Source organism: Lynx rufus, unplaced genomic scaffold, assembly GCF_022079265.1.
Source record: "Lynx rufus isolate CCGP_SWC_20201006 ecotype Redwood Valley unplaced genomic scaffold, mLynRuf1.p SCAF_23, whole genome shotgun sequence".
Lineage (NCBI taxonomy): Eukaryota > Metazoa > Chordata > Mammalia > Carnivora > Felidae > Lynx > Lynx rufus.
Window position 1 is genome coordinate 21950381 of NW_025814838.1, and position 24067 is coordinate 21974447.

General features: G+C 53.6%; 2 protein-coding genes across 3 annotated transcripts in view; one reads left to right on the forward strand and one right to left on the reverse strand.

Annotated features, from left to right (window-relative positions):
- Positions 1–12459, forward strand: part of TRAP1 (TNF receptor associated protein 1) — a 46522-nt gene extending 34063 nt beyond the window's left edge. Inside the window, exons 12-18 of the mRNA XM_047087389.1 lie at positions 2098–2245; positions 5601–5786; positions 6169–6307; positions 7170–7255; positions 9167–9312; positions 12029–12101; positions 12205–12459. Coding sequence (XP_046943345.1) covers positions 2098–2245; positions 5601–5786; positions 6169–6307; positions 7170–7255; positions 9167–9312; positions 12029–12101; positions 12205–12306 — 880 coding nt within the window. The 3' untranslated portion in view covers positions 12307–12459. The remainder of the gene's footprint in view (positions 1–2097; positions 2246–5600; positions 5787–6168; positions 6308–7169; positions 7256–9166; positions 9313–12028; positions 12102–12204) is intronic.
- On the reverse strand, positions 12404–24032 carry DNASE1 (deoxyribonuclease 1). 2 transcript variants are annotated; one of them, XM_047087390.1, is made up of 10 exons: positions 23907–24032; positions 15176–15254; positions 14594–14741; positions 14197–14285; positions 13972–14055; positions 13680–13795; positions 13446–13558; positions 13217–13371; positions 12857–12953; positions 12404–12720 (listed from the first exon to the last, which is right to left on the reverse strand). In XM_047087390.1, the coding sequence occupies exons 2-10, from the start codon at positions 15187–15189 to the stop codon at positions 12667–12669; spliced, it is 870 nt and encodes a 289-aa protein (XP_046943346.1). In that variant the 5' UTR covers positions 15190–15254; positions 23907–24032; the 3' UTR covers positions 12404–12666. The 2 variants fall into 2 exon arrangements, with proteins under 2 accessions (XP_046943346.1, XP_046943347.1); XM_047087391.1 differs by having other exon boundaries at positions 15176–15257.
- Positions 24033–24067: the final 35 nt, after the last annotated feature.

The following is a 24067-nucleotide window of genomic DNA, read 5'->3' on the forward strand; positions in this document are numbered from 1 at the left end:
CTGAGGTGGCTCCATTTCTCTGCTCCCCGTCCCGATTGTAGCAGCGGCTCCTGTTCCCGAGTGCAGATTCTCCCCCGGGACTACGGAGCCTTTCCTGTGTGGCGCATGTAGTCTTTTGCGGGGGCACCACTAGGGCCCCAGGTCACGGTTGCAGAAACCGTGAGTTACAGAGAGGTCATGCCGGCCAGGGGGTACACCACCTGCATCGGGTGCAGGAAGAGCAGTGACCGCAGCCTGGCAGGCGGGCCCTCACTTGTGAGTAGTCCGTTCCTGGCGAGGTTCTCGTAGCACTTGGCTGAGGGGGCGTCTGCCAGCCTCTCCGTGTGCAGTTACTTTCCCCCTTTGTCACTGGCGGGGGCGGTGTCGGCCCGCGTGTTCAGTGTAGGGTGTGTTCGTGTGCGGGAGCCGAATTCCCATTTTACTCATCGGGTTGTGATCTGTTACTTTCATTATGGATCTTGATGCCAAGACGGTCCCGGGTCGGGCCAGCGGAGGGAGCCCGTGCCTGTGCCTGTCACCTGCCCCCACCTTACTTTCTGCCTCCTCGCTTTGGGCACGAGATGGTCCAGGCTCACCTTGAGTTCTGCCTACGTCTTGTCCTGACCTCCCTGGAATTGCTTATTCCTTTGAGGAGCCCTGGTTCCTCTGAACAGAGAATGGTACTGAGAAGTCAGGACCTGCGCCCTGGGGACGCCACTGCTGTTGGGGTGTCCCTCCTCCCGGGCCCTCTTAGCAGTCAGAGCCGAGGAATGTGTGATGTCTGTGTGTGTTGATGGGCGTCTGTACTTCTGTATCAGTACATGTTCGTATGTCTGCCGAGCCTCCCAAATACCAGCTGGCACCACTGGGACGTCCTGGTCTTGTCCCTGCCCATGTCTGCTCCCGACCCTGCCACAGAATGGGTCGGCCATGGCCACTGCCCCCCCTCATGTTGGTGCGTCCTGTCCCAGCTTCTGTGGCTGCCCCAGCCCAGGTGCGGGTGCTGTCCCGTCCTGCCCCGTGGTTGGAGGTCTGAGTTGTTCAGGATGGAGCAGAGAGGAAAGCTTAGATGAACAGGAAACTGTTGATCTCCCGCCCTGGATTATTACAGAAATACACTGTAATTTCACTGGTTTTTAAAGAAAGGCAAAATAATAAGGAAATAATTACGCTCTTCTGCTATTGAGAGAGTGAGAGCATGCTCAAGTGAGCGAGGGACAGAGAGAGAATGCCACAAGCAGCAGTCCCAGGCGGGACAAAGAGAGAAAGAGAAGCAGGACTCACCCTAAGGCGGGGTACGGGCTCACCCGATACGGGACTCCCACCTCACAGACCGTGAGATCATGACCTGAGCTGAAGCCAGATGCTTAATGACTTAGCCCGGGTGCCCAAAAATAAGAACACCCTTAATTTCACTCATGAAGTTGCTCGTAATTTCACGCCACTGTGAAATGCCGCAGTAAACACCCTGTTCCCCAAGAAATCCAAGTTTTATAAAACTGGTGTGTGCGTGTGCGTGCTGTGTATACCGCCTTGCTCCTAAGCGCAGAGTTCCAGTGCACAGAAAGCTACCGGTAGGTCTTTGCACACACGTACACACTGTTTGCTGTGATTTATCCACGTTGGGATTTTTCTGGTGTTTGTTTCCATTTCAGCGTCATTTCAGCGGACCATTTTTTGATGTCATGACGGACCATTAGAGGAGGTGACGTTTAATGGCCCTCCTGCTTTTTATGCTCAGCCTGTTCGTCAGCGTTCAGCCCGGGGGCTGTTCACAGTTGCCTTCTGGCCTGTGCGCCACGGTGTGATGCCTGGTCCATAAAGCTCACCGCCTCCGGTTTCCTGAAGTGTAATCTGCGATTGGATCCCAGGCTGTGGTCCTCCACAAGGGTGGCGGGGGGGGGGGGGATCGGTTCACATTCCTGCTACTAGGGGTGTCTCCCCAGCTGGGCTTTGTCAGGGGTCCCCTTTTTGCTTCACGTTTTTTTAGTTTCACCAAAATAGTGTATTGTTTCTGCTTCTTTGGTCATTAGTGGGGATGAACGTTTTTCATGTGCTTCTGCCTTTCGTCTTTCATGAAAGTTGTTTGTTGATGGTAGACGCGTTTCTGTTCTGTAGGAAACTCCGGGACCTTCTACAGCAGAGGCTGATAAAATTCTTCATTGACCAGAGTAAAAAAGACCCTGAAAAATATGCCAAGTTTTTTGAAGATTATGGCTTATTCATGAGGGAGGGCATCGTGACCACTGCTGAACAAGAGGTCAAGGTAGGGTCTTTGTTTCTGGGCCTTTCTCTGGGCTGCCGTGGGCTGTGGAGGAATCTGGTGGAGGCCAGAAATCCGAACTTCCTGGGACGTGACCGTGGCATAGCCGGGCACTTTGCGGGGGTCAGTAAAGGCAGCGTTTGGCCTCCAGGCCTCTGTTGGACGCAGCAGGCCTGGCGCCACATCCTGGAGCCTCCTTACCACGTCCCACGGCACCGAGCTCTTCCCCGCCTGATGCTGGAAGGAGGTGGGTGTGCGCTGTCTCCTCCCACCAGCATTCAGGGTGCTCCGGAGATCACTAAAGGCAGGGGACGGGGCAAGGTGCCTGGTTCCTGGGGTGGGAAAGGCATGTTCTCTGGGTGACTAGTGGAAATCTTTTCTTTTTTTAATGTTTGTTTATTTTGAGAGAGAGCACATACATGTGTATGTGCAAGCAGGGGAGGGGCAGAGAGAGAGAGAGAGAGAGAGTGTGTGAGAGTGTGACAGAATCCCAAGCAGGCTCCGTGCTGTTGCTGTCAGTGCAGAGCCCGACCCGGGGCTCCCACCCATGAACTTCGAGACCATGACCTGAGCTGAAGTCAAGGATTAGACGCTTAACAGACTGAGCCACCCATGTGCCCCTGGCGGAAATCCTTCAATGTGGTGCCTCTGGGGCCAGAGTTCAAATACTTAAAAATGATACGATCATCAGGCACCTGGGTGGCCCAACTGGTTAATTGTCCGACTTCGGCTCAGGTCATGATCTCATCATTCGTGAGTTTGAGCCCTGCATTAGGCTCTGCACTGCACCCTGGTCGTGCAGGCACGTGTGGTCTCCTTTTCTCTGACTCAGAAATGAGTAAATATACATATTTTTTAAATTTAAATCCAGGCCCGTTAACATAGCGTAGTAACGAGTTCAGGAGTAGTTTACTGATTCATCACTTACATACAACACCCAGTGCCCATCCCAACAAGTGCCATCTTCAGTGCCCATCACCCATTTAGCCCCTCTCCCACCCACTTCCCTCCAGCAACCCCAGTTCATTTTCTGTATATAAGAGTCTTTTATGGTTTGCCTCCCTGTTTTTATCTTATTTTTCCTTGCCTTCTCCCATGTTCATCTGTTTTGTTTCTTAAATTCCACATATGAGTGAAATCATATGATCTTTTTTTTTTATGAGGCAGAGACAGAGCATGAGTGGGAGAGGAGCAGAGAGAGATGGAGACACAAATTTCCAAAGCAGGCTCCAGGCTCTGAGCTGTCAGCACAGAGCCCGATGTGGGGCTCGAACCGATGAACCGTGAGATCATGACCTGAGCCAGAGTCTGACTCCCAAGCAACTGAGTCATCCAGGCGCCCCGAGAAATCATATGACCTTTTTCTTTCTCTGATTGATTTCACTTAGCATAATACTCTGTAGTTCTATTCAGTTTGTTGCAAATGGAAATATTTCATTCTTTTTGATTGCTGAATGATATTCCATTATATATATATATACTACATCTTCTATGTCCATTTGCCATTCGATGGACATCTGGGCTCCTTCCATACTTGGGCTATTGTTGATAGTGCTGCTACAAACATTGGGGTGCGTGTGCCCCTTTGAACCAGCATTTTTGTATCCTTTGGATAAATACCTAGTAGTGCAACTGCTGGGTCATAGGGTAGTTCTGTTTTTAAGTTTTTGAGGAACTCCGTACTGTTTTCCAGAGTGGCTGCCCCAGTTTGCACTCCCACCAGCAATGCAAAAGAGATCCTCTTTCTCCGCATCCTGGCCAACATGTTTTGTCGCCTGAGTTGTTAATGTTAGCCATTTTGACATTGTGGTATCTCCTTGTGGTTTTGATTCATATTTCCCTGATGATGGGTGGCGTTGAGTATTTTTTTCATGTGTCGGGTGGCCATCCCGGATGTCGTCTTTGGAGAAACTGTACATGTCTTCTGTCCATTTCTTCACTGGATTATTTGTTTTGGGGCGGTTGAGTTTGATAAGTTCTTTATAGATTTTGAATAATAGCTTTTTATCCGCATGTCATTTGCAGATGTCTTCTCCCATTCCGGAGGTTGCCTTTTAGTTTTGCTGATTGTTTCTTTTGCCTTAGGAATATTTTTATCTTCATGAGGTCCCAATAGTTCATTTTTGCTTTTGTTTCTCTTGCCTCGGTCTAGTAAGAACTTGGTGTGGCCAGGGGCAAAGAGGTTGCTGCCTGTTGTCTCCTCTAGGATTTTGTTGGTTTACTGTCTTACATTTGGGACTTTCGTCCAAAAATAAGTAAATATTAAAAAATACAGTCATTCCATAAACATTTTTTGGCCAATTTTAAATTGCCACATAATTCATATACTGTAAAATTCACACTTTCAAAGTGAATAATTCAGTGGCCCTTCATACATTCGCAAGTTGTGCACCCACTGCCGTCTAGCTTCAGAAAATTCTCGTCTCCCCAAAAAGACACCTGTGCCCCATTAAGCAGTCACTCCGAGGGTCGAGATTTCATCTTTAGCAGTGAGGAAGGAGGAGGTGACCGAGCATCTGGGGTCCCCCAGGAGGTTCTTCAGGTCGTGGGAGGTGGACCTAGGACCCTGGCGTGCTGAGGCCGCCACAGCCTCTTCTCGGCCCTCCTTGCTGGTGGCAGACTCCAGCAGCTCTAGGCACAGGCTGTCTGCTCTTCCACCGTGTTCTTCTGCACGCCCCCCCGCCCCACATGTCTGTGCCGGATGATCAGGGAGAGGTCACTGGCATAGGCGAGGCCGAGTTGAGGTCTCAAGTCACATGCCGGCTGGTGGCATTGGGGACCCAGGCCCCAGCTTGGGGCCGCTGCTCCACCATCGGCAGGCAGCTCCCACATCAAGGATATGATACCAGCGGGCACACTGACCTTCAGCTGCCCGGATGGAGGAGGACTGGCTCCCCCTTAAATACGTGCTCACTGTCATTTGTGCCCCACGGGCCGGCGCTAGTCCTTGCCGTGAGGAAGGCTAGGAATGCAGCGTCCACATCTCATCCACGTGCCCAGGAGGCGGGGATGGACAGAGGATGCTGGGTCTGGGAAGGTCTCTGCCACGGACAGTGGCAGTATACCAGTGGTCTAGGACAGGTGTACCAGAAAGCCCTTCTCCACGGGGCCCCGGACCAGCTAGGGTGAAGGTTCTCTCCGGGGTCCCCCGAACATTTGATGTGGGACCCGACGGATACCATCGGAGTCCCCTCAGCCCCCCAGGGGCCGAGTGCCGTCCTTGGGCCCGGCAGCCAGGGGTGAGACCGGCCAGAGCTCTTCCTCCCCGTAGCCATAGGCTTCCAAAGCCTGTGGAAGGCAGCTGGGAGGCTTTCAGAACGAGGACCTAGAACGAGAGTGACCTGGCCTTTGTCTGCAGGAGGATATTGCAAAGCTGCTACGGTACGAGTCCTCGGCACTGCCTGCTGGGCAGCTGACCAGTCTCTCGGACTATGCCGGCCGCATGCGGGCTGGCACCCGCACCATCTACTACCTGTGCGCCCCCAGCCGGCACCTGGCCGAGCATTCACCCTACTATGAGGCCATGAAGCAGAAAAACATGGAGGTGAGTGGGCCACGGCTTGGGGTCCAGACGGGATAAACAGGGTCTGAGCCCCAGACAGTGGCCGAACATGCTCGGGAGAGCCAAGCCGCCTGAGGCAGCTGATGTCCAGGGGTCCTGAGGCCCAGCCAGGCTGCCGTTAGTCTGTGTGTCTCTGGGAGGTGACACGGGGCTCCTCCATAGTCACCGATCCTACTGCTACTCCTACTGCTAGGGCCCCCTCAGGACCATCTGGTGAACCACTGTATCCATGAGGCTGAGGAAGCCCCCGGACCCCAGTATGGCCTTTCCAGACATAGGACCCGGCCCTGGCCTCACGCTCCGCTCTGTCCTGTTGCGGGCAGACTTCTCCAGGCCCGACGCCAATGCTCTTGGGCTCTCGCAGGTTCTCTTCTGCTATGAGCAGTTCGATGAACTGACTTTGCTACACCTTCGTGAGTTTGACAAGAAGAAGCTGATCTCTGTGGAGACGGACATCGTTGTTGATCACTATAAGGAGGAGAAGTTGGAGGACGGGTCCCCTGGTAGGCTCGCTCCCCTTCTCTCTGGGCCCAGGTGTGGGTGGTGGCCTGGGGGTGCAGAGGAGGCTAAGACGGCCTCTTCCATCTTGTAGTGCTGGGTTCATATGGAGTTTTTTCTCTTCTCATGTGTATCTGGGGTCCCCAGCCTGCACAGAGGAAGCTGTTGGGGACCCTCTTCATGATGAATGGGAAACATTTTTGTTTAGATCCTGGGGGTCTGAGTGCTCCCTCCAGCTTGGCTTCCGACAGAATCAGAAGTGGTCTTTTTTTTTTTTTAATGTTTATTTTATTTATTTTGAGAGAGTGAGCAGGGGAGGGGTAGAGAGAGAGAATCCCAAGCAGGCTCTGTGCTGTCAGCATAGAGCCCGACGTGGGGCTTGATCCCACAAACTGCAGGATCATGATCTGAGCCAAAATCGAGAGTCCAGACGCTTAACCGACTGAGCCACCCAGGCGCCCCTAGAGATTCTTTTTAAAGCTCTCACAAAATTATATGGGCCTCAGGCAACCAAAAATGTCTGTCTGTCTAATTTAATTTAATTTAATTTAATTTAATTTAATTTAATTTAATTTAATTTATGCTCCACACCCAGCATAGGGCTTGAACTCCTGATCCTGAGATCAAGAGTTGAATGCTCCACGGACTCAGGCAGCCAGGTGCCCCCAAAGTGTCCTTTTTGGGATCCAATTTAATCTGCTTACTTTTAGATGAAGTCCTTTCGGGAAGCCTCTGTCTCTGCGGCAGTGGCCAACAGGGGCGAAGGGAGCCTTCTTGAAACCTGGTATTGAGGCATCAGCATTTTAGGCCCCCTGGGATGCCCTAGGGTGGGCGGCTCTGAGCCCGCTCCCGTCTACCCTCCTGTAGCCAGTGACCGCCTGTCCGAGAAGGAGACGGAGGACCTGATGGCCTGGATGAGAAATGCGCTGGGGTCACGTGTCACCAACGTGAAGGTGAGGCCTTCCGGAGACGGGCTGCCACCCGGCCGCCATGGGCCTCCGGGACCGCACTGCTGCCGGCCCTGTGGGTGTCTTCCCCGCGGTCGTGATCTGAGGGGGAGACCGGCGCGTTGCTTCCGCGCCTGTGTGTGCACGCGCACCAGTGCCCAGGGGCGTACGTGTGCCACTCTGTAGAGCAGGTGGAAGCAGAGAACGGGCGGGGGGAGGTCCCCAGCTGGCTGTCCCTGAGGCGCTGTGGTGGCCGAGGACACGGGGAGCTGACTGCCCAACTCAGGTTCTTAGGGGTCTGGGTGGGTCTCAGCGAGCCGGTGTTCTGAATCGTAATTCACAGGAGCCGTACTTCCGTTCCGTGGAGGAGCTTTAATTATAAAGGAAAGGGAATATACGGAATCAAACCATTAGAGTGACATAAAGAGGGGGAGAGCGTAGAGAAGAACAAAGAAGGGTTCGTACATCAAATCGGTGCTCACGACATCCAGCCTCGTGGCTGGGGGAGTCCCGCGGCGAACAGCCTGGTCGGGGTCCCGACTGAGGGTCCTGGGCCGAGCATCCTTCTCAGGTGAAGCTTCCGGCTGTTGCCGCCAAGGCGGTGTGTGCCCTACGCGTGTGTGATCCCCGGTGAGTCATGGAGTCTACCTAAGCGTAGTCTTTGTTTCTCTTACCGTCTCACGGTCTTGGGAGCTCGGCATCTGCCTATTTCTCTTCACTCCCTGATCCATTCCAGGGGGCCAGCCTGGTCTGGCTCGAGAGGGCGAGGCAAGTTAGTCCCTCTTGGCGTCAGAAAGGCCAATTCTGATGCCGAGGCCAGATACGGAGCACAAGCCAACTCAGGCCCCTGGGACTGTGTATGTGCGGCTCTGGGCAGAAACGCACAAGTCACATAAGTTCTGTCCAGAGCAGCTGGCAACCGAGCAGTCCAGCTCGGAACTACGAGAGAAAGCCATGGTAGCCGGAGGACAGGTGTTCAGCGTGAAGTCACTGGCACAGGGACACCTCCAGGCGTGGCGCTAAAGGTGTGCAGGGTGGGAACAGCCAAGAGCAGAGGAGGCACCTCTGTAAGAGGTGGCATCTGGGGACCTGTGTGGCTTCCGGGCAGTGAGCATTGAGAGCCAAGGCGCACAGCCGGGATTTCTCTTTGTGACATGTGCTGTGTCATGCACAGCATGACCTCCGAGGTCACAGGGTGACCTCCGAGCTAATTAGAATGAGTGCATTTGACCCACGAAGGAGACGAGGTGGAACACTTCCCCACATCACAGCTCGCAGTCCGGGAGCTGGATTTGAATCCCGGCGCAGGTTCTCCGTTGCCGTGCCATGGGTCCAGCAGGCCCAGAAGTCTGGCCTGAGTCTGCAGGCCCACACCCTCTGGGTGGCAAGGGTGAGGCCCACAGGGAGCAGGATCTCGAACGTTCGGTGGCAGGTGTAGTGGATGAAATCCAGGCCCGTGGGAGCCGTGGGAAGGGGGCTCAGGCCATTGGGACAGGCAGGACAGAGGGAGGATGGGCAGGATTAAGGGAGGACGTACTGGAGAGGCTGGGGCCTTGGGCAGGGGAGCAGCCGGCTTGCGGGGTCCTTGACCGCTGTGGAACCCGGCCATGGCCCCGTGCAGCAGAGGTTAGTTAACCCAGGCCAGATGGACCTGGGACAGCAACGGACACGTTAGAGACCAGTAGTTTTGGGGGGTGGGGGATAGAGGAGGAGGGAGTCCACGATCGGGATGTGTTCCAGGAACTTCGTGTGGTGGCAGCTCAGACTCCCTTCTCGTGAGTGCAAGGGAGGGGTGTCCGTGGAGACCTGCATTGTGTGTGTCACCCGGGGAAGCTTCATGAATGGCCCAGACCCTGCAGCCCAGGGGCCCCCGCCTCCAGCTCTTCCCTCACCTCTGGTCCCTGGCCTGGCTCGTAGGTGACTCTCCGGCTGGACACCCACCCTGCCATGATCACCGTGCTGGAGATGGGGGCCGCCCGGCACTTCCTGCGCATGCAGCAGCTGGCCAAGACCCAGGAGGAGCGCGCTCAGGTCCTGCAGCCCACGCTGGAGATCAACCCCAGGTAGGAGGTAGGGCCGCCGGCTCCCGGCCCGGGCCCCGGGCACGCGTTTCCGACCTGCCACGTCGTGTGTGTGAGTGGGTTTGTGCGCTACCTTCGTTTACGACACCTCAGGAGGGCACAAGGCTTACATGGTTTGATGACTATTAAACTATCCCCCACAAGGTCCTAAAAAACCACCTTGTTGGCCTTCATTCAGATGCCCCCGTTTCCCACTAGAGTCTGTCCCTGTCCTCAGAGGTCACCAGAGCCCTCGCTGCAGGAGTAGTCATTTCCTCACCTCGCCATGGTTCTGTCTATTCACGCATCCGTGAAGAAGCTCTGTGTTGTCAGTTTTGAACTTTGACGTGTGTGGAATCCTTGAGTGTGTTTTTAAAGTCCTGCTTCCTCGACTCGGCACGAGACAGTCCGCGTGGAGGGTGGCTCGGGTTTGTGTTTGTAGCTGAGAAATAGGAGTCTGCCTTAGCACCGTTAGGCTGTTTTGGGGTAGTTTCCTTTCGGGGGCTGGTGGCAACAGGTTGCTGTGAACACTCTTGTCCCCCTTGTCCCCATCTGGCTCACGGCCCGGCTACCCTCACCTGGACGAGGACGTGCGTGCTGCTTGCATAGCACGGGAGTCCCCAGGGCCCTGCATTGACCATCCTTTGGCTTGGCTTTCTCGTGACATGCCTTCTAAGACTGTCCTTTTTTGTTTTCTCTTGAGAGAGTGTCAGCAGGGGAGAGGGGCAGAGAGAGACCATCTCTGTGCTGAGCCTGGAGCCCGACGCAGGGCTCAATCCCATGACCCTGGGGATGGTGACCTGAGCCAAAATCCAGTGTTGGACGCTCAACTGAGCCACCCAGGCGCCCCTACAGTAATAACTTTTAAATGAAATTCTATCAACAGGTTACCAAATATGTTACAAAATAGCAAAAAGCAAGCATCCCTTGTCTTGTCCTCAGCCACAGTTACTACAGCCCATTTGGCATATTTTCTTCTGGACTCTGGCCTTGTACTTTTGTGTCTTTTTTGCATTATGACTCCCTTTATCATATCCTTTTTAATGCTTGTTTTATATGTATGTTATGTATGTATGTTTTATAAGCATACGTTTTGTCTAGACTGCTGGGGAGAGGGCAGAGGTTCCTATTGTACTTTCTGAGCCAAGTGACTACACCTGGAATCGGGTGAGCGTGCTGACGCGGCTCGCGGCCGGTCAGGCGGCAACGGGAGCCGCACCAGTGTGTGCGTGTGGCCTCTGTCCCGGGGGCACACATGGCTTCAGCTGTGGGCGCCTGTCGGAGAGGCTGACCCCAGCCTCTACCTAATGCTGGCACACAAGTAGTTCTGTGGGAGAGCTGTATGGAGGGCTCGTTCTTAATGCCAGGCGATTTTTAAATTTTAGTTGCTTTGAAAATTGTTCATCTGTGCACCATGTTCAGAATTCTAAAGAACCAAAGGAATCCATAGTGAAATTTCCCTAGTACCCAGCACGGCCCCCCCTTAGGTCGTGTTTTCCCAGAGTTGGCCTGCACCTGTCGTGCATGCAGATTGGCTGGTGGCTTTCTTATAAGGGTTTCCTACCGTACGGGTGCCGTGAGCAAAGCGGATTGCTAAGTCTCAGAGCGACGTCCAGGTGAATTTTTAGAACGTGACTGCCCTGTACCCCGTAGCAGTTAGACAAACTTTCCCCAATGCCTTCAGTTTGAACAAACTTAAAAAAATTTAACGTTTTAGGGGTGCCTGGGTGGCTCAGTTGGTTAAACGTCAACTTTGGCTCAGGTCATGATCTCACTGCTTGTGGGTTCGAGCCCTGCATCAGGCTCTGTGCTGACAGCTCAGAGCCTGGAGCCTGCTTTGCATTCTGTCTCCTTTTGTCTCTGCCCCTCCCCACTTCTCTCTGTGTCTCTCAAAAATAAAAATAAAAAAAATTTAAATGTGAACGTTGTAATTTATTTTTGAGAGGGCGAGACACAGAGCCTGACACAGAGCTCAAACTCATTGTGTGAGATCATGACCTGAGTTGAAGTCAGTCACTTAGGCGCCCCATACCAAAGGTCTCAACTCTGGCCATTTGAAAAATTACCATTTTGATGGAGGTATCTTAGGAAAAAGATCAGATAGTGTAAGTTTATGGCATTTTTTTTCTATGTAGAAAACAATAGAATTCCTAGGGAGTTGTAGTGATCATTTTCTTCTTTTTGACTTGTGTTTTGCATTTTGCTTCAGAAATCTTTCTCTTTTTCCCTGTCAATGTTTGTATTTATTGGTATAAGAAATCCAGTTGTGTTCTGGGTGGCTGGCCAGTGACCCTACCTATTGCCCTCAAGTACTGGCTGCCCTCGTGTCCCCACGTGTGCATCAAGTTGTGTAGATGTTGTCCACGGTTGCCCTTTCGTTTTCTAGAGCCAGGGGTCCAGTTCCTGGAGCCTTACAATGTGCTTTCACATCTGGGCCACGTCTCCTGGCTGTTCTTCTATGCGTATGAGTTTCTAAGACTGCTTTTATACCTAAACTAATACAATATTTTTCATATTTTAAATTCCTGTTGGTAGTGTTTCTGTCCTCGGAAATCCGTCATTTTGTGCCTTTTTTCTTAGACTGGACCGTCCACCATGCGTCTTTTTGACTGTTTCGGTAACCCCAACCTCCCAGAAAAGTCCTCAGAATGTAGAGGCTCTTGTGCTGGTTGTGCAGCACCCAGCCCTGACCTGACTTCTGGTCTTTTCTGTGCTGCAGACACACACTGATCAAGAAACTCAGTCAGCTGAGAGACAGTGAGCCTGACCTGGCCCAGCTGCTGGTTGACCAGGTGAGTCTTCCGGAGCCTCCGTGGCGGGGGGGACAGTGCTCTTCCTCCCTCGTCTGTGGGGCCTTGCCGTCTCACTAATGCGGTTACCCTGCCTGCCTTTCAGATCTACGAGAACGCCATGATCGCTGCAGGCCTTGTGGATGACCCCCGATCCATGGTGGGCCGCCTGAACCACTTACTTGTCAAGGCCCTGGAACGCCACTGAGGGGCAGGGATGCCCCGCTCTTGCCTGCAGTGAAAGGGCTCAAGCAGAGGTGACAGATGGAGGAGGCAGCCAGGGACGAAGGACTAGATGCCACCAATGAGAACATCCCCTTTGAGCTTTATTTACTTAAATTAAAGGTATTTCTTAATCTAAGTATTAAGTTTTTTGTCCGGACAGAGGAGGTGGGTAGGGGGCTCTGTTTCCACAACCCCCTGCTCACAGTGGAACTGGAAATAGTGACAAAAAGCCCACTTCTGTCCTTGCACAGATTCCAGGTGCCGTGGGGAGAGGGTGCTCAGGGGAAACCTTAGGCCCAACGCTTGACCGTAGCGGCAAACTGGGGCCAGGGCCCCACTCACATCAGGCTCTCTTTAGTGTCACCTCCACTGGGTAATGGTCACTGATGGCCTGGGCCTGTGGGAAAACACATGGTGAGCACAGGGGTGCCTGTCATGGCATACTCTGTGCACACTGCCTCCTGACCGGACCCCTGCCCTGTGTCTGTCACCTACACCCCCGTCCCAGCCCCATCAGAGCTGCAGACACGTACCAGCTGGTTGCTCAGGCCAAATGCAGCTTGGAAGTTAAAGGGGGTGGCCGAGTCCGGGACGATGGCATGCTGGAGCAGGGTGCCCGCCACCACGATCCTGCAGCACCACACACGAGAGGGTCCCCGTCAGCCTCAAGGCTGGCTGCCCACACACACCCTTCGCGCCTCTCTCTGTCTGGTCAAGGTCATGACCCAGTGCTGCCGGGCAGCCCCCCAGGCGGCCTTGGCTCCACAAGCTGAGCCGAGGGACCGGGAGCACCTCCCCTGGCACTAGGGCCCCAGACCGGGCCTGACCCAGGTCTTGGGAACCTGGACCGAGCAGTCCAGGCGGCTGGCGAAGGCGGCCTCGTCCCCGCCTACCTGTCATAAGCGCAGCGCGTAGAGGTGGCTGTGGTGTCTGCGGTGTCCGGGATCAGCCACTGGAAGGCAGGGCTCGTGCGCAGGCGGATGGATGACCACTGGGAGGGGACCACGTAGCTGCAGCCAGCGTTGAAGTCGCCCATGAGCATGACGTCCTACACGGAGACACCGGTCGGTCAGACACCTGGGTGCACGAGCGGTGCCTCCAGGGCCCGGGCTGCGGACTCACCTCCAGGTCCCACTTCTGCCGCACATCCAGGTAGACGTCGTAGAGAGAGTCCATCTCGGCCACCGCGTCCAAGGGGGCCGCGTGCAGGGGAACGATGGCAAACTCTTTGACCTCTGCGGAGACGGCGTTGTGCTAAAGCTCAGGGCCGTCGCCAGGGGGTGGAAGTAACTAAGACCGAAGTGCTGGGGGGTCATGTGACGCGAGCCTGCCGGGGCCCCGGGAAGAGCTACGCACCAGTGAGTGGGGAGAAGAACCTGACGATGGCGGGCTCGCGGCTGAAGGTGTCATTCCCGCACGGCTCGCAGCCGTCGTCATACTGGTAGCTGTCCAGCACGGACACCTGGTCGGGTCTGGGAGAGGCCAGGGCATGAGCCCGAGACTGGGGGTGCCGCCACATGCCTGCACCGTCCTGCCTCTGCACACGTTGGGGGAGCCCCAGGGGTGCGGCCCACGGACCTCTAGACCACCCTCGGGCTTCCGTTAGCACCCTCTGGGGGTGGCCCGCGTCTCGGCGCCGGGGCTTTACCTGAACACGTAGAGGTAGCGTTCCTTGTAGCTGTTGCGTCCCAGCGGCTCGCTGACCACGTAATGGAAGGCGTTTGGGTCATCCCTGGATTGAGAAGACAAATGTCCCAGGGAGCCCTTCTGCCGCCCATAGCAGGGCTCCTGTCCACAACAGGAAACGGTGCCGTGCCCTGGAGGGGGGTGTCACCATCCTGTGCCTCCCCAGGACCCCGCCGCCATCACCCACTGATTGAGTCTGTCCAGCAGCCTTCCCACGGCTGTCAGGTGACTGTCTCTGACCTCCTGGATGACCGCGATATCGTAGCGACTCAGGATCTGCAGACAGGGCCACAATGGTGCTCAGCAGGGCAGGCTGGGCAGATGTGGGGGTGGCTGGGCCCTGCTTCCTCCAGGTCCCCGTAGGGCCACAGCCGCTACTCCCCGGGGCACTTTTGTGGCATGGTTTGGTCTGACACTCTTGCCTGGGACTCTGCTGCCAGACGGGAGCCCTCCTGTCACCAGAGGCTCTCAACACTCCCCATCTGTGGCCACCCTCCAGACTGCCTGCCGGCCCAGTGTTCCCAGGGCCTGTTAACCCACATCCACCCCCAGGACTCCTCAGAGACAAGCCGGCCTGGACCCACCTGCACAATGTAGTTGGAGAGAGTGGCATTGGACATCTTGGTCTCCCCGAAAGTGCGGATGTTGAAGGCTGCTATCTTCAGGGTCAGGGCCACATGCAGTAGGCCAGCCAGGGCGAGCAGCGCCCCCATCAGCCTGGCACCCCTCATCCTGGAGCAGGACGCGTGTTTACTCAAGAATCCGGGGACAGCAGAGCAGACGGTAGCCCGTCCTCCCCCGGGATCTAGCTGCGTGGGGCTGGTGGGGCCCAAGGGTGGGTAAATCCCGTCTTTGTGGGCTGTGCTGAGCAGGCTGGGAGGAGTCTCAGAACCTCCTCATCAGTGTCCAGAGGCAAGACACCTAAGTGTCAGAACCGGAGGTCTCTACCCGCCAGAAGACAAGCGCCTGTCTTGTCAGAAGAGGTGCCAGCCTGAGGTGGCCCCTGGCCCTCTATTGGTGGGACGCTGGCTCACTGCCCTCCCTGCTCAGGGCACCCACCGAGACAGGACTGGCCAGTCACCCGGAGGGACCCTGAGGGCAACCTCCGGGCCTGGCACCCACCTTCCACGGGCCACATGTCACCCTGCCCTCGGGGCAGTACTCACCTGAAGGTCAACATCTATAAGGACGATGGGAATCCTGACAATCGGGGATCCTCTGGTCAGTATCAACTTTGTCCTTTTGCTGCTTTAGGAAAAAAAAATCATTTACAAAGGGAAGTGGATCCAAAAACAGCTGAGAGGCCCATGCAGAGTCGTAGCTCCGAACCCCAACACAGGGAATGCGTGTCCCTCCGGGGGTTTTAAAGGTTTAGGCAGCCGTGACCTTTCCCAGGGCATCACCTGGGGGACACAGAACAATGGTGCTGCCTGTAACGGATGGCTGCCGTGTGTTTACTTCAACAGGCACAGGTTCTCGCTGCTGTAACAGGAGCACCTGATAATATTTGCATTTAGTCTTAAAAAGTCTAATGAAAGGGCCAAAGGAGCCCTCGTCCTTCACACATGCCGCTCTCCCAGGTATGGGGAGGGAGCAGGTGTGCGCTGGAGGGCGGCCCAGCTGCGTTTCAGCATGAACACGACCTTGGAGCCACAGGTCAAAGCCAGCCATCCCCTCTGTGGCCCGCGTCCCGCAGCACCCCGAACACCGCCCCCTCATTGGTCAGCGGTGCGGCTGCAGGCAGACGGGCTACAGGTTGGGCTCTCCGAGGAGCGCGCGAGGCCAGAAGGCCATGGGCACCAGGAAGGGGTGATGACACAAGGCCACCTCAGTCGCCAGCAAGGCAACAGGGCCCTTATGGTGAAGAGGTGTGTGTTCCAGGGATAGGTGACCCTGGGTGACAGGGACACTGTCAAGCAGCTGAGGCTCCAGGCCTCATTCCAGTCCCTTTTTGGGAATCCTTAACTCTCCACTTACTCATGTTCTGTGACTCCTGAAACAAGTCACCAAAAAAGCTGGTGGCTTAAACTGACAGAGGTTTATTCTCTAATAGTCGCAGAGGCCAGAGATGGAAACCCAAGATGTGGCAGGGGCTGCGCTCCACCGGGGACGCGAGGGGAAGGTCCCCTGCATCCCAGCCCTGAGGGCTCCAGGCCTGCCCTGCCGCGTGGCCTTATCACCCAGTCTCCGCCTCCGCCCCCACGCGGTTCTCTCTCCTGAGTCCATTTTCTCAGCCCCTCATTCAGGATGGGAGGAATTGAGGGTCCTCCCGGGGAATCAGGATCTTCTCCCCATCTCAAGAGCCTTAACTGGATCACAGCTGCAGAGTCATTTTTGGCCACCGGAGTTCACACTCACAGGTCCCAGGGATTGGGACACGGCGATCTTCTGGGAGCCATTGTTTGCCCCATCCACGGGGGCTCCACCCACTGTGGGGGGTGTGGGCTGTTGTCTCCAAGGACAGCCCTGGGAGTGGGAGGGCCAGGTCCCCTCCTGGGACTGAAGGTTCTCTCAGTAAAGACGGATGGGGGGGGGGGGGCGGTGCTGGAGGGCAGGGAACAGAGGCGGCCTCCGGGCAGCTGGCAGGGAAGTGCAGATCCGGCACCAGCTCGTCACAGAACAGGAGGTCTCAGAGGGGACGAAAAACCGGTCAGAAGGTAAACCAACAAGACCAGGAGCCCGAAGTAATGAAAACATGCTGACAGATGGCAGTGCTTGTCGGCACCGTGCCAGTCAGCCCGTGTGTCTCTCGTGCGGTGGAAATCAGGTGGCCTGGTCCTCAAGCGGCCAGGAGGCCCATCACAGCCTTTGCAAAGGTCTGAGTGCTGCTTCTTTTCTCAGTCTCTGAGTTTTTAAGCATCAAAATCCAGACGGCAAGCAGCAGGGGAGACCGTGTGTATTCAGGGCAGGTGGCCGGCCCCCTGCGCCCATGCGCTTCAGCCTTCCTAGACACACCCCGCCTGACCTTTTGAGGGAAGCCTGGGAGCAAAGGCGGAGGGAGGCCACCAGCCCCGCTTTTGCCCAAACGTGGGACGCCGACCACAGGTGGCCCAAGAGGTGTGGCTCACACTGCAGGAGCCTGGTCTCTCCGTCTCTCAGTCTCTCAGCACGCGGGACACAGGCACCTGTCCTACCTCCCGGGAAAACGCTGTCCCTTGTGCCCCGCAGAGCTCCCAGCCGCGGTCAGTCCCCCGCCCCAGTCTGATTGTGGCTCCTACAAAGAGCAGCGTGCACCGCCGCCCACAGAGCTGGGCCTGCAGAAGAGGCAACACAGCCCGAGTAGGAGCCGCGACCAGGAGGCAGCCATCTGGGGCCCACACCAGGCTCTCCCACTGCATCAGCAGCCATTTGGAGCCTGTCTTCATCTCTAAAATAGGAATAAAACTGTCACTGCCTTGCTCTTAGGTTTAAGAACCAACAGATAACATTCCACAGAAATTCACATCTCCTTAAAAATACATCTTCTCCTGAAGAACAGTGACCCTGTCAAATGCTCTACTGCTGTCATTCTTTTCACCTTTAACTCCTGGACTTTTCGGTTTGTATCAGTCAGCTCTTGTTGTGTAACAAGCAACCCCAAAACTCAGTGTACAAGATAAGCATTTTTCCCTCATGCTCATAGGCTTGCAGCCACCCAAGGCAAGCTCTTCTAACATGGGAGAAGGTGGAAACTTCCAGAGGAGCAAACAAATACACAATGCCTCCAGAGGCCCAGGTTCAGAATTTGCATGTTGCCACTTCTGTCCATATCCTCTTGGCCTCAGCAACAGCCAAGCTCAACACTAATAGTGGGGAGTCCACTCCTCCCATGCCCAGCCAGCCCACAGTGGAAACACAGAATGGGTGCCAGGGAAAGGCAGGTGGCCCAGTAATTCTGGCATTTTTTGGTCTTGTCAGCAGGGAAATGAGTGCCGACAGCTGCTCACCTTCTCTGATCAGGTGGAGCTATTTTTACATCAGCCGTGAAAAAACACTACCCTCTTTGGTTAAACTGAAACTGCTCCAGATACAAGAAGGGGAAATAGCATATCACGATGGTTTACTGAAACCAGAGCCAGATCTTGAGCTCTGCTGTGGGCAAAATCAAAGGATAAAGAAAAAAGCACCAAGCCTCTAAACACAAGGCTGGGAACACACACCTCTGCAGGCTGGTGGCCTTCACGTGACGGTAAATGCCCTAAGACCCTGTGACCCATTCCTACAAGCTGTGGGGGCTGGGGTGACTGCCCCCAACATGTAGCCCGGGGAAGAGGAGGTCCCCAGATCCAGAGGGAAGAGGAAAGGACACACAGCGACGGTTCCCAAACCGTGCAGTGAGGTACCTCCGGCCCCACAGTGAACTTCCAGGGCAGCGTCGGATACTTTTAACTTCTGAACAGTGATGCTCAACATGGTCAGACACAGTGGTTAAGGCAGCTCACGGTTTTGGCATTTTATCCTGCTACGTTCCTTTCTGTGGCCTCAGGACTCTGCAAAGCTAGGTTTCTGGCAGCTACTGAAAATGTAATTACTGCGTGACAATCACTGTGGAACAGGCACTGAGGATGGCAGCATCCAATCTGATTCCAAGATTTAAAAAGTGCCCAGCGTCACAAAAACAGACACAGAGACCAATGGAATTGAAAAGAAACCCCAGAACTAGACCCACAAAAGTAACTCATCTTTGACAAAGCAGGAAAGAACATCCAATGGAAAAAAGGCAGTCTCTTTAACAAATGGTGCTGGGAGAACTGGACAGCGACATGCAGAAGGTTGAAACTAGACCACTTTCTCACACCATTCACAAAAATAAACTCAAAATGGATAAAGGACCTGAATGTGAGACAGGAAACCGTCAAAACCCTAGAGGAGAAAGCAGGAAAAGACCTCTCTGACCTCAGCTGCAGCAATTTCTTACTTGACACATCCCCAAAGGCAAGGGAATTAAAAGCAAAAATGAACTATTGGGACCTCATCAAGATAAAAAGCTTCTGCACAGCAAACAATCACCAAAACTAAAAGGCAACCAACAGAATGGGAAAAGCTTTTGCAAATGACATATCGGACAAAGGGCTAGTATCCAAAATCTATAATGAGCTCACCAAACTCCACACCCAAAAAAACAAATAACCCAGTGAAGAAATGGGCAGAAACCATAAATAGACACTTCTCTAAAGAAGATGGCCAACAGGCACATGAAAAGATGCTCAACGTCGCTCCTCATCAGGGAAACACCAATCAAAACCACACTCAGGTACCACCTCACACCAGTCAGAGTGGCCAAAATGAACAAATCAGGAGACTATAGATGCTGGCGAGGATGTGGAGAAACGGGAACCCTCTTGCACTCTTGGTGGGAATGCAAATTGGTGCAGCCGCTCTGGAAAGCAGTGTGGAGGTTCCTCAGAAAATTAAAAATAGACCTACCCTATGACCCAGCAGGAGCACTGTTAGGAATTTACCCAAGGGATACAGGAGTCCCTGATGCATAGGGGCACTTGTACCCCAATGTTTATAGCAGCACTTTCAACAGTAGCCAAATTATGGAAAGAGCCTAAATGTCCATCAACTGATGAATGGATAAAGAAATTGTGGTTTATATACACAATGGAGTACTACGTGAAAATGAGAAAGAATGAAATACGGCCTTTTGTAGCAACGTGGATGGAACTGGAGAGTGTGATGCTAAGTGAAATAAGCCATACAGAGAAAGACAGATACCATATGGTTTCACTCTTATGTGGATCCTGAGAAACTTAACAGAACTCCATAGGGGAGGGGAAGAAAAAAAAAGAGGTTAGAGAGGGAGAGAGCCAAAGCATAAGAGACTCTTAAAAACTGAGAATAAACTGAGGGTAGATGGGGGGTGGGAGGGAGGGGAGGGTGGTGATGGGTGTTGGGGAGGGCACCTATTGGGATAAGCACTGGGTGTTGTATGGAGACCAATTTGACAATAAATTTCATATTTAAAAATAAATAAATAAAATTTAAAAAGTACCCAGCAGGCTCACACATTCCATTCATAAGAAATGTCGGTGACTTAATGAAAACATATTTGTCTTCAGATTTACCTGTACAGATCTTCCTCACTTTACAATAAGGGTTACATCCCGATAAACCCACTGTACAGATGAGGAGTTGCTTTTTTTTTTAATGTTTATTTATTTTTGAGAGAAAGACAGAGTGCAAGCAGGGGAGGAACAGAGAGAGAGGGAGACACAGAATCCGAAGCAGGCTCCAGGCTCTGAGCTGTCAGCACAGAGCCTGATGTGGGGCTTGAACCCACAAACTGTAAGATCATAGCCTGAGCCGAATTTGGACACGTAACTGACTGAGCCACCAGACGCCCCAAGGAGTTGCTTCTTATGATGAGCAAAGAACGTGGTTTATGGAGATGGAACTCTACTGGTGAAAATCTGACGACTGACAGAAGGACAACAAGAGTATTTCATAAACTTAGCTGACAGAACACCAGGGTTTGAGGAGACTCCAATTTTGAAAGAATTTCTACCATGGAACCAATGCTATCAAACAGCGTCACATACTACGGAGAAATCGTTCATGAAGCGAAGAGTCCACCAATGGAGCAAACTCAACTGTTTTCTTACTTTAAGGAATTGCCACAGACACCCCACCCTTTGGCAGCCAAGACCCTTGTGTGTCAGCAGCTGCCGGCATTGAGGGAAGACCCTCTACCGACACAAAGATTATGTCCGACTGAAAGGTCAGTGACAGTTACCATTTTTTAGCTGTAACATAATTTTGGTAGGCAGGCTTCACACCCAGTGCGGAGCCCAATGCCGGGCTTGAACTCAACAACCCTGAGATCAAGACCTGAGCCAAGATCATGAGTAGAACACTTAGCTGACTGACCCACCCAGGCGCCCCAGCAATAATTTTTTTTTAAATATTTTTGAGAGACAGACAGAGAAATTGCAAGTAGGGGAGGGGCAGAGAGAAAGAGAGAATCCCAAGCAGACTCCACACCATCAGCACAGAGCCCGACACGGGGCTTGAACTCACAAACTATGAGACCACGACCTGAGCCGAAATCAAGGAGTGGACACTTAACCGACTGAGCCACCCAGGTGCCCCAGGAAGAAGGATTTCAAACTATCATAAACCGTGGGATGGCAAATGATGGTTAGTTGTCAAGGCCTTCAGAGGAACGGCGGTTTTCCACCTGTTCAGAAACACGCCTGACTCCCTCCTCTGAGATGGGGCTTTGTCTTATATCCCGGCTGTGGCCGGGACATGTCCACTGACACCCTGTGTGCCCTGCAAACTTGCTATGGTACAGGCAGACCACAGACCGTGTCCCTGGATGCCCCCCAGCCCCGGCTGTGCCTCCATGTAGATGCTGGGCCCCTGCTTTCCCTCAGAGCCTCCCCAAAAGCAGTCGGAGGACACACTCCCCTCTGGCTCTGCAGCCACCACTCCAGGCTCCCCGAGCACGTGCAAAGCCTGCCAGTGGGATCCCTGATTCCAGAAATCCACCCCGTGACCGCGTCTCCGCACAGCACTCGGCACATCTTGTGAACGTGTAATCAGATCGTGTTATTCCTCCGCTTGAAATCTGTCATCAGTTTCTCACTGTCCTTAAGGTGAAAGCTGACGCCTACCAAGACTTGTACGGTTCTAGCCCAGGGCCTCTGCTCTGCCTGCAGAGCTGGGCCACCTTGTCGTTCTGACTTCAGCTCAAACATCACCTCTTGAGGGAGGCTATCCTCTCCCCAGAAATCCTTAGCACCAACGCGGTCCCAGTATCTTCTCTTTCATGACATCTTTTTCATGACTGTTTTTCACGACTTGTTGTTATCACTTGTTTTTTGTTTTTTTGTTTGTTTCTAACGTGTTTGCTCTTGTTTATGCTCGTTTAAGGCCAGCCTCTGGTCTGAAACACCAACCCCAGACAAAAATGAGAGTAGACGCCTCATCAAACCCGTCCCACAAACTGCCCTGTGCCTAAACCAGCGTCTGGAACACAAAAGGGGCTCTACTAACAAATGCTTCACGCAGTGGGGCTGGGAGCTCCCCACCTCCCTCATCACCCTCCCAGCTAAGACAATGTCCCTCCCTCATGGACCCTCCACAAAGAACCCAGCATGGTCTCCTGTCTTGAAGCACAAGGTACATGGAGGGGCATCCAAGTGGCCTCTGGGCACTTGGTCTGAGCTGACCAGAAGCTTCTGGAGGCCATGGCTGTTGTGGGCATGCGGGCATACCTCCCCTTAGCTAGACTCAACGTCTACTCTTCTCCCCTTGGAACACGTGCTCACTGCCCCACAAAGTGAGCGTTTTAGAAGGGGCTTCCACCCCTACCTTCAGATAAAGGGCTGGTGTCTTTGCCATGACACTGCTTTAATCCATGTCAAACAACCTGTGTAGGTCAGCAGCAGGTCTCAGCTCAGCACGCTGGCCTTGGCCCATGACCCTGTCTTACCTCACCATCCGTCCTGAATTTATTTGTTCATTACAAAGAAGCCATTAATCCATGGTGGAAAACTCAGAACAACATCCATCTAAACTGCCACAATTCAAAACAGCATCAGTCACGCTCAGCTGTGGCCCGGTCCCCCTGCGTCCTCACCCCTGGCCGTGCCCACGACATGCCCATCACATGACCAGAACAGGCGGCACCCAAGTTCCATGACGTGAGGCCTGAACAGTGTACGTGTGCCCCCCTGGGAGATCAGACAAGCCTCAGTTTCCCCAGTGCCCCCAGTCCTCAATGATTTTCTGCACGCCACATTCAGGAGAGAAGCAAACAAATAGATGACTTTACTAAAAGGCAGTTTCTAAGGCGCATGTTGGAGACATTAGCATACCTTTAGCCCAAGCCCATAAATACACGCTCCTGTTCTTGATGATGAATCTGAGGCCCCTAAAGATTTCACTAGCCTCACAGCTCTACTGATTAGACTCAACATGGTAGCAATATTTCCAACAAAGCTGCATGGAAGTATGTTCCCCAAATCCCAAAGACCCCTCAATTTCTCCAAGCACCAAGAACCTTCTTCGGCAGGACGGCTCACCTCGCTCAAGGCTAGGGGTCTACAGAAGAGACCAACAGGGCCCTGAGGAACAGGAAGGAAGCTCACCGGACTATGTGAGCTGGCCGCGGGGATGTGTGCACGGGTATTTTCTACTGATCTATCTTCCAGCTCACTACTGGTTTCTTCAGCCGTCTCTAATCTGCCGTTATATCCGCTTACTGAATTTTAAATTCTCATTATCATACTTTCCCGTTTTTGATTTTTGATTTAATTTTTTATGAATTCTCATTCTGTGATACTCTGCACTTATCTATTTTCTTTAATATGTTAATCAGTTAAGGTCTGTGTCTGATAACTCCAGTATCTTAATCTCTGGGGGGTCTGTCACCCGCCCACTGGTACTGTTTTTCAGTGTGCGTGGTAACCAGACTCGAACTCTCTCGGCATCAGGCACGGTGTATGACAGAACGACAGAGGGTCAGCCAGGACAGTCAAGGAATCAAGCAAGTGATGCTTAGCTCATCCACGGTCCTTATAAAGTCCCACTGACTTGTGGATTTCCCCCACACCCAGGGTGCCCCCCAAAAGGGTCCCAGCCAAGAGCCTGGTGTTTCTCATGTCGTTTCTCCTTGAGAGGCTCTGAACTCTGCCCTAATACCACGAAACTGCCAACAATCCTGCTCTGCTTTCCAGCCACTTTCTGCTTCCCTTGCTTGAGTTATGCCTCAATAGGGAACCACTGCTGAGCATCAACCTCGCGTCTCTGGCCTCCTTCCTCTCGGGGCTCTGCTGCCTTAGCAGGCCCAGAGCCCCAGGTCAGTCTCTCCAGCCACATGAGAGTATACGGGGCTCTCGGGGCTTCTCCCAGCAGCTCCCCCTGCCCAGCCCCAAGGAAAAAGTCCAGTGCAAGAAGTAGGCTCACCTCCCCGAACTCCTCTGAGTCGTGGCTGCCAAGGAAGCTCTTCAGCTCCTGAAGCAGCTCCTCTCAGAATTATAGCCAGTTCCTGAGTCCTTAGCAGGCACTGGTCAGCTGTGAACTACTCGATGGCCAGAAGCAGTCTATTTTCGCTACCTGGAATGAGT

Coding starts and splice junctions, on each gene's coding strand:
- DNASE1 (XM_047087390.1), bottom strand. Junction 14,056..14,196: donor CTGCTGGACAGACTCAATCA/GTGGGTGATGGC, acceptor TTCTCAATCCAG/GGATGACCCAAACGCCTTCC. Junction 13,796..13,971: donor CGCTACCTCTACGTGTTCAG/GTAAAGCCCCGG, acceptor GGCCTCTCCCAG/ACCCGACCAGGTGTCCGTGC.